Below are 9,453 nucleotides of genomic sequence, written 5' to 3'. Positions count from 1 at the left end.
ACATGATGGGACTTGTGCTAGGTATTGGTGACACATTTGACTACTTTTGAAGTTATTTATAAATTTAAAAATATTTTGAAAGAAAACATACTATAAGATTAGTTTAGTATTTTTGTGGAGCACCTATTAGCATCCTCTGTCATGGGAAATTCTGGATAATGTGGATAGAAAGAGGCAGGGTGTCATAAATTGAGGAGTCAATATAAGCATGTGTGTCGATAAGGAGAGATGGTAGGAAACAACCCAGTAGTTAGAGCCAAAGAAACATGGAGGTAAAGGGTGGGACTCAAGTGTAGGCAGGCAGATAGAAGTCAATGTGTGAAAGAAATTCCACAACTCTGTCTTTAACTCCCAACATTGTCTCTAGTTAAAATTAAATTGATTATATTTTACTGGTTTATATTTTCCTACTTCCTTTAGAAATTGCCACATGTCATTATCAGTGAGCCATCTGATATATGACAACCATTTCATCTTAAAAATTACATGTAAGCCCTTACTATGTTCTAGACAGTGTGCTAGACACTTTATAGGTAAGATTATTTTTATGTTATTTTTAGTGAACATTTTGCAAAAGTAGTATTATTAAACCAATTTTAGAGGTGAGAAAACTGAGGCTGAATCTGTATGTGAGTCTAACCCAACTAACTCAAGTTCATCTTACTGTAGTATTGGGTTTGTAATGGCATTTTTTTCAAGAGTGTTCCACAGAGAACACATGAGAAAATTAAAGCACGAGAAAAAAATTTTGTGATCACACAAGTATGGGACCACATTACACTACCTCTCCCTTTTGTCTCTGTTTTGAAAACTCATAATGCACTTAAAGTCATTGTGAAATCTTTAATAAAGAAATAAATCCATTTCATTTTCTTTATATGACCATTTCACAACTGATTGGCAGATTTTTTTTTTTAAATTTTCATCAGTAAAACCTTTCACAAATCTGGGAATATTTGGAAACTCTGCCTTAGAATATATTGGGAGGAACTTATTAATCAACTTACTTAGAATCAAGAAATAGAAACCTTATTGTATGATCTTAAATCAATGTTTATGAGAGCAAGGGTCATGGCTCATTGGGTTGTGAAATTAAATAAGTGGGTGGTGAGTAGTATTTGAGGGAAATGAAAGTAAGTATGAAGAAAATATCAGTTGTTGAATTCATTATCAGTAAGTACTGAATCACTAAATTTTTATAGGCTCACAATAGAAAATCTGTTTTGTCTATATGGTCACAGTCAAACTTTCTGAAGTCACTGTTTTTCTGAAAGTCACAGAATTGTTTGTTGTGCCAGGGGCTAGATGATAATAAATGTCTGAGTGTTATAAAACTATCCCCAAAAGATGACTGTAATATCATGATTAAATGCATGATTTGTTCCTACTTATAATTGGAGAATTTTAGAGCTGAAATATCTCACAAGGTGGAAACTGAAATAGAGTTCTGGTGATGTGTCAAGGTCAGACAGCTGTTTGGGGGCCTAGAACTCAGATGTCCTGGTTTGTACTCTAGTATTCTTGTGCTTGTCAGTGTGCACTGATAACATTTTCATGTGTGGAATGTTTAGGGTTACTTGTTCTTAATGAGTAGGAAAACTAGGTGCAAAGTTCAGCCCATCATTCAGATCATTCATGGACAGCAAGTCAATGAGGGTTTCTGCAAAGGTTGCAGGCTTAAATAGAAGGAAAAGAGTAATTTAAATACCTCAATGCTGGGGTCTAATCCTAATTCCAACTAATAATTAGCCTAATACACCACATTACTAAGCGGGGCCATTTAGTTATCTGGTTTCTCATTGGTATATGTAGAAGTCCTGGGTATATGATTTTGAGATGGCTTGGATAACACATGAGTGAACACCAAATCTTGTGATGTGTAAGTTGAAGACACAACCTTTACTTCTGCTCTGTAGGGATGAACCATGAATCAAGTTATAGGAAACCCTTCAAAGGTATACTGTTTTTTAAAGACGAGGAACTGTGACTTATGGAACCATCTTTAGCAACACAAACATTAGCTTTTGCGTGTTTGGTTTTAGGCAGGTCTCCTCAAGACTGTTTCAAGGTAAAACCTTGAAGATTATACATAACTGTGGGAATCAATCACTTCTCTCTCCGGGTCTCCTCTGGGGCGGCCAGTGCCAGCCTGGTCACTGGAAGCTGAAGTCAATGATTCGTTTTTCTTTCAGTTCCCTGTAAAGCGCTCCGAAGCTTCTACCGATGGGAAGTGGGCCTGGGCTGGGGTTCTTGAAACTTGCAGGTTGGTGTCATCCCCTCCCAGGAAGTTCCAGGCCACTGTGAGCAGCAATCATTTGATAACTTAATCTTGGTGTGAGCGAGGGACCCTGAGGCCTGTGTACTCTAGTGATAAACGGAAGCATCCGGTGGAGTCAAGAAAACGACATGGTATCTTTTAAAACTAATATAAACGAAAAAAGCATAAACAAGAGCTTAAAGGAAAGGGCAACCCCGGTCCCCCGCCAACTGTGGGAGGCGACTAGTGTCTGGAGGGAAAAATCACCGCGTCGTTAAAACCTGGAGGTTCCAGGGCTTCTCTCCAGGGAGACTTTTCCCTGGCTACGAGAACAGTAGAGGTTGGAGGAGGTGAATTTCCTACAGCCCGAGACTGGCCCTTGGACCCTCCCCCTTCCTATAATTAACGCGCGTCCCGCCAGTCGGGACCGGTGGCGCCCCTGGACCCTCCCCTCTCCTCGCCCACCTCGGGGGGAAGGAGAGGCTCGCGGGATGCGGGGTCGATCCCGGGCTACCGAAGCCCGGGGCGGTTTGCAGCCCTGACCCTGCACAGGGGGCGAGGGCCCCGCGTGACGTGGGCGCTCCGGCGGGAGGGGCCGCCCGGGGGTGCTCCGGCCGCCTTATTAGCGCCCCGCGGGTCGCCAGCAGCTAGCAGACGGGCGCTCTGCGAGCAACAGGAGCCGGCGAGCGGCCCACTCCTCCCTCCTCCTGCGCCTGCCTCCTCCTCCCTTCGCTCCTCCCGCCCCCACTCTGCGTGTGCGGCGGAGTCGCCCTCTCCCTGCCTCTTTCTCCCGCTCCCGCTCGCTCCTCTCTCTCGCTAACACTTCCCCTTGCCTCTGGGCTCCAGGAGACCCGAGCGTTCTCGGCGGTAACCTTAGGGATCAGTGGTGCTTGAAAAGCTTGGAAAAAGCCGCCTCGGGCAGAGATAGTTGGAAGCCCCTCGTCCCTTCCCCCTCTCCCGGGCGCAGCCCGTGCCCGGCTCACAGCACCTTCTCGCTCCTGCACACTCCGTTTGGGAGGACGGGGTGAGAAGGTGAAGTGGAAAGAACTGCAGAGCGGAGGGGGCCAGTCTCAGAGCTCAAATTTCATTTTCATTGAAGCAAAGCACAGAAGACCTTTCTTTTTTTATTTTGCATTTTTTCCTTTCTTCTTTCTTTCTTTCTTTCTTTCTTTTTTTTTTTTTAAGAAACTTATTTTGGGGGGATTTGCTCTGGGCAGTTGCTTTGCCCAGTAGTTGAAAAGTGAACTCGACTCGTGATGGTTCTCCTGTCACTTTGGTTGATAGCAGCCGCTCTGGTAGAGGTTAGGACTTCAGCTGATGGACAAGTAAGTGGAAAATAATAACAATAAAAAACTCAAACCCAACCTTTTCCCGAAAAAGTTCCCTCCCCTCTTTCCCCTCCTCTCTTTCCTCCTCCTCCTTCCACCCTTCCCTGTTATCTTTTGCATTCAGGAACGGTGTTTGGAGGGCTGGGCACGGTGTGAGGGGGTTTTGGGGTGGGGGGGATGAATTGCACGGGAGGTTGGGACTCCTACTCCGGGAGCCCAGCCTTGTCACACCTAGGGCTTCACCACTCTGCGGCATTCGTAACAGTTACTAGCGACAAAATGCAGCCAGTTCGCATCCTTGCCGGGCCATCTGGGTTTCCCCTTTCCGGAGGGCGGTCTGGGCGCTTGAATGAATTTCTGGACGCTGGGTCCAGGATACCAGTGCCCGGGTTGCTCCTGCCGGAGTCGGCTTCTCGGGGCTTTCTCTCCTGACTCACGGCTGTTTCGGGCAGCCGGAGGCGGGGGTTTCAGGAAGTCCTTGGGCCGGACAGGGAGAGATCCAGTAGACACGTGTCCTGGGAGGACCGCGGCCGGGCTAGAGTTTGACAGTTGGGGAGGGGGGCTGGAGACGTTTCCTGCCCTGCGTTTTCCTGGGCAGCGGCTGGAGGCGCCCGCCGCCTTCTCCCCTCCCCCTCTGCACAACTCCTCCTCTTTTTAAAGCTAAATTGAGTGCAGCTCTGTTTCTCTACGGCCCTGCCCCCACCCTTTGGAGACTCAAGGTGAAGCCCGATGCTCTCAGAAGAGCCCTAGAGGAGGCTCAGCCTGAGGAGCGGTTTATAGTAAATCATATCAGCACAGGGCCGATGGGACTTGGAGTACAGAATTGCTCTGTCAGTTTTTGTAGCTTCTTTGGTCTGCCTGGTCAGACCATAGGGTAAAAGAAGGGAATTCTCCAGTTGATTCTGACGAATCAGACCCCCTCCAACCCCCATTTGGCTTCTTTTTGCCTGTTTAAATTCAGAAACTTTCTTTTCTAATTCCGACCGAGTACAGGAGTTTTCAAGAGACTATTGAGTGTCAGTATTTATTTTTGCTGGCTTCATAAATGTTAAATTAAAGCTGGCAAACAACTCCCTTCCCCAAATTGTTATAGAGTTGGCTCATGCTCTTGTCACAAGAACCTTCTACGAAAGGAGGTGCAGCCTTTAGGCACAAATCCCAGTCTCTAGGTCTCCTGATTAGCTAGCTCCTGAAAAGCATTAGTGGTAGAAATAAAACGCAGGAGGTGATAAGATGAAACCCAGTAACTGTTTCTTTTTCTTACTTTCCCCCCTCCTTTCCAGGCTGGTAATGAAGAAATGGTGCAAATAGGTAAGCTTTGTTCTCAGATGTCACTCTTATCTTAGTTGAACATAGGGAATGAAGTAAGCTGAGCAAAATATTGTTTCTGAAGTTTTTCCCATTGGTGGTTAAAAAAAACAATTTGTAGTCCAGGAGCAGTTTTGTTTTCTTCCTCTTCCTGGAGGAAGGTCCCACTTTCTTCAGGCTAAATTATAGTGGTGTCAGAATTCTCCTAGCTGTTGGACTTCCCAAGCATCAATTTATTACTCTTTGTACAAGCCACTGGTATGTACTTAGAGGGTGATGGAGAGTCTGAAGGAAGATATGGAGATGAATAAAGTAAAAAAAAAAAAAATTCTGTAGTATTAGGAGCAGCACATCTGATTAGATCAGAAGGCAAATTGTAAAGAATGCTACAAAGAAAGAAAAAATGGAGTTCAGAGGATGGAAATTTTTCCTGCTCTAGGTAAACCCTTTGATGACTTATTCTATCTGCTTGAAAATAAATATCTTTTAATGTGCAAGATACTGGTAGGCATTTTATAAATAACATCTAAAACCTCAGAAATACCAGATGCTGTGGGAATTATTATTGCCATTTAATAGGTGAGGAGACTGAGGTTCAGAGAGTGTAACAGGTCACTCCAAAGTCCATGGTATTATTTTGAAGCTGTTTATAATAATATATTTGTTCTGAGTGCATACTGAAAGCCATCTGGCAAGAAGCCAGGCTACTACATTCAAGGTCTTTTCATACACATTTTACTTGAATTACTTTAAAAGATAATGTTTGTTTGTTTGTTTGTTTTGGCTGAGTACTAGTGTTTGGAAATTTGTATTTTTCAAATTATATTGTAAAATAATCTTTTAGAAAAAGTTTTTATTACTGCTAATACAAACACAGTTACAAGTCATTGACTATTTACTCAATGCCAGGCATTGTGTTAATTGCTTTATGTGCATTATGACACCTGTTTTTCATAGTCACAATGAGGGAGGGATTCTGGTGTTCCTATTCCAGAGGTTGCATAGCCAACTGCTGTAGTACACAGTAGAGGTCTGTGTTTGTTACAGAGGTTACAAATTACATCCTGATAAACCCATTGTAAGTTGAAAATATCGTAAGTCAAAAATGCATTTGAATACCTAACCTGCTTAGGTGTTTAGCTTAGCCATACAGTATGCTGACAAGTATTGGTTGTTTACTCTTGTGACTGTGGATTATCTTCAAAACAGCATTGTGAGAGGGTATCAATCATACTGCCTGTCACTAGCTAGGGAAAAGATCAAAATTCAAATCCAGGTATGGTTTCTACTGGATGTGTATCACTTTGTACCATTGTAAATTTTAAAAAAGCATATATGTAGCATGCTGTAAATCAGCATTTGTCAAAATGCTCCTTCCTATTCAGTGCTTAGTGTTGTGAGCTCTTCTTACCCTCTGATACTTCAATGGCAAGAGGGGAAGAGAGTAACTGGGGATTCACTCAAATGAAGAGACATTTGTAATTGATAACATTCAGTCATCTATGTATTATTTTAAAGGCATTTTAAAACTAATCTCCAAAGAAGTAGGGAAAAGAAAGCTTATTTTTAATTATTTTAATTGCTTAAATATTTGATTAAATCCTTTATCTTTGCAATATGTACGTTAGAAAGATGTTTTAAGATTACCCATTCCTGGGGCTGGGACTGCGGCTCAGTGGTAGAACACTTGCCTCACACATGTGTGAGGCACTGGGTTTGATCCTCAACACTACATAAAAATAAATGAATGAAGTAAAGATATTGTGTCTATCTACAACTAAAAAAAAAAAAAAGATTACCTATTCCACCAAAAGAGTATTCACAAAATAAAATATATTGCTCTGATTAATTTTTTTGTATAAGAGGCCCTGGATTGGACTTCAGTCCAGTCCTTTTGCTAATATAAATTACTTCAGCCCCCCCCCCCCCTTTTTTTTTTGCAGGGACAAAAATAGTATAGGTGTGTTGATTTCAGCCATAGGGTGATAAGTCAGCAGTCTGGAAGGAGTACCAGATACTCTTAGGTTCTATTGCTGGAGATTTACCTGTTGCCATATTCCTGTTTGATGAAATTCATTTTTATTAGTGTCATTTTTATTTACCACACTCAAGTTTAATGAAAATAAAAAGTATAGAAAAAAATAGATCTTGAGTTACAGGTCCTATGATAGCAAAAGGGTAGCTAACCAATCAATATCTCTAGGTTATAGTCATTTGTGTAATTTTCTGGAGGGTTTTAAAAATATCTATTTAAGAAAATCTTATGTACAGCGCCTGTCCCTATTTGTAAAGGCACTATTAACTAGGAGATTTGGTAAAATTCACTATTGACTATACAATTTTTTTCCCCAATAACTGATCTGTGGTTTTATGTAACTGCCTTGAGGTTCTATTGAATCAATGATTTATTAGGAATGATCAATATGGTTTGGAGATTTTATTTATTTACCTTTATTGCCTTAGAGATTGACTAGAGAAATTACATAGCTCTGAATAGTTACTGAATAATTTATTTTTCAGGAAGAGATAAAAGTAATTTATCTCTTACAAATGGTTAGAAAGTAAAATTTTTAAAAATATGTCTATTAAAATTTAATACATATGCAGGAGAATACATATACATGCAGAGCTTGCTGATTCTTCACAAAGTAAATACTGCCAAGTAACCAGCACTGGATCGATAAGCAGAATATTACTAGCACCCCTGTTCTCCTCTCCTGCTGCCTTCCTGGCACTATCCCCTCCTTAAAGGTAACCATGCTCCTGACTTCTAACAGGGTAGATTAATTGTGCCATTATTTTTGCTGTTTTTTATAAATAGGATCACACAACATGTAGTCTGTAGTGTCTGGCTTAGGAAGCCAGTGTTTTAAAATGTATATGATACGCCTTAACCCTCTAGACTAGGTAAGAAGGCTTTCATTTAAGTTGGAGAAGGTAGTTATGGGGCGGGGGCAGGTTGGCATATATATAGGTAGACCGACCACTTATGTAGTGTCTCAAGGGCATACTGCTTCTTTTCTTCTCTCCTAACCAGTGAAAATATACCCTCCAGCTATGGTAGGGAAGTATGATTCATTCTAGACAACATGGGTAAATAGGTTTTTGAATCTTGACCTACTTCTGAGCCCCTTGTCAACCAGAGAGGAACCATTTACCTACCACCTACCAACTCACACCCCTACATACATCTGTACATAATTACTATCTGAGTATGTTTGAATATTTTTGTGTATGAATGTATTTGTGTATAGATGTGTTGTAAGTATGTTTCAAGAATCACTAGTGTATTTCTGTGACATATCAGGGATCTCTTTCATCTCTGACTCAGCATATGGCCTTGGTAGGATGCCTAGGGTAATTATGGGCAACTGGCTGGTTGGCCTATTTGGGTTAGGAGGCTTGTTCTGTGACACATGTGTCTAAGGAAATAATTATTGTTTTATAGAAGTTGGAAAATCTGAATAAAGAATTCTTTGAATCCTTTTGTTTTATAAACCATCACTTTGAGATTGCCTGAGCATCATTTGAGGAAAAATCATCATAAGGCTTTAGTATTAAGCTGTCTTCTCTTCCCAACCCCTCCTGGAACTGGGTCATATTTATTTTTGCCTTTTTTCTGTTCCCCAGTTGCAGACTAGATTACATTTCATTCTTAAACAAAAAAACCAAACATTATTCATTTTTGTCTTCTCAGATATCTGGTTTACTGAGAGATAATTTTTCATCATTTTCAGATATTTATCTAGATTTCAAGGTTTAGTGTGAGTCACTAACCTCATTGTTGGGATGAAGCAAGCATTGTTACTAGTGTAGACCTCAGAGCAAAGACTGTGCCTTGATTACTGCTGTACCCCCAGTACCTAAAGTAGTGTTTGTACCTCCTGGGCCCTCATATATTTGTTATTCAATGATTAGATGTAGCAAGCAGGATTTTACCCATGTTCTGAATTTTCTTAAATGCTCCTGTTCTGTACCTTCCTCCAGGTTTAAATTAGTCTCTAAGAAAATGAAGATGAATACAATGGTTATAGAATTAGTTATTCAGTGTTATCAAGGCTGCTTGTAACTTCACTTTTCACCCCACAAAGCACAGGGAACTCAGTCTGTGAGTTTTTGTATGCTCTTCTGTTTGGTTTAATAAGCATTTGTCAAATTGAATAGAATTCTCTGTGTAGTTTTAGGGTGCCCACTCAGTCTTTCCTGTAGTCTACTTGGGATCATTTGCCCTGCTGCTGACATTAGGGGAAATAAGATAAGCTACGATTAAAATCTGTCTGTCCGATTTGCCAGCAATAGTACTAAAAAAAAAAAAAAAAAAAAAGTGTGGTGGAAAAGGTTTTAAAAGGAATCCTTTTGTAAAATTTAGAGTTTTAGCTACTCAAGTCATTATTCTTCCTTGTAACTAAAGAGCAGGGAGTTGACTTTTCTGATTTAGCTTCTGCCCCCTTGAGCATGATAATCATTCATGTTAAATGCTTCAAGCTTCCCAGATGAGAATGTTCTCTCTCTCTCTCTCTCTCTCTCTCTCTCTCTCTCTCTCTTTCTCTCTCTCTCTCT

The 9,453-nt window shown here is 41.1% G+C and overlaps 1 protein-coding gene across 1 annotated transcript in view; it reads left to right on the top strand.

The window, feature by feature from the left end:
• The first annotated feature begins 3,014 nt into the window (after window positions 1-3,014).
• Adamts3 (ADAM metallopeptidase with thrombospondin type 1 motif 3) overlaps window positions 3,015-9,453 on the top strand; it is a 258,179-nt gene continuing 251,740 nt past the window's right edge. The window contains exons 1-2 of the mRNA XM_046428779.2: window positions 3,015-3,582; window positions 4,869-4,896. Coding sequence (XP_046284735.1) covers window positions 3,514-3,582; window positions 4,869-4,896 — 97 coding nt within the window. The 5' untranslated portion in view covers window positions 3,015-3,513. The remainder of the gene's footprint in view (window positions 3,583-4,868; window positions 4,897-9,453) is intronic.

The sequence above is a fragment of the Marmota monax genome, unplaced genomic scaffold (assembly GCF_021218885.2).
Source record: "Marmota monax isolate L192 unplaced genomic scaffold, Marmota_monax_Labrador192_F-V1.1 WCK01_AAM20220418_F8-fsc00132, whole genome shotgun sequence".
NCBI classification, from domain to species: domain Eukaryota; kingdom Metazoa; phylum Chordata; class Mammalia; order Rodentia; family Sciuridae; genus Marmota; species Marmota monax.
The sequence above is the reverse complement of the archived record's forward strand: the minus strand, read 5'-3'. Positions and strand labels throughout refer to the sequence as shown.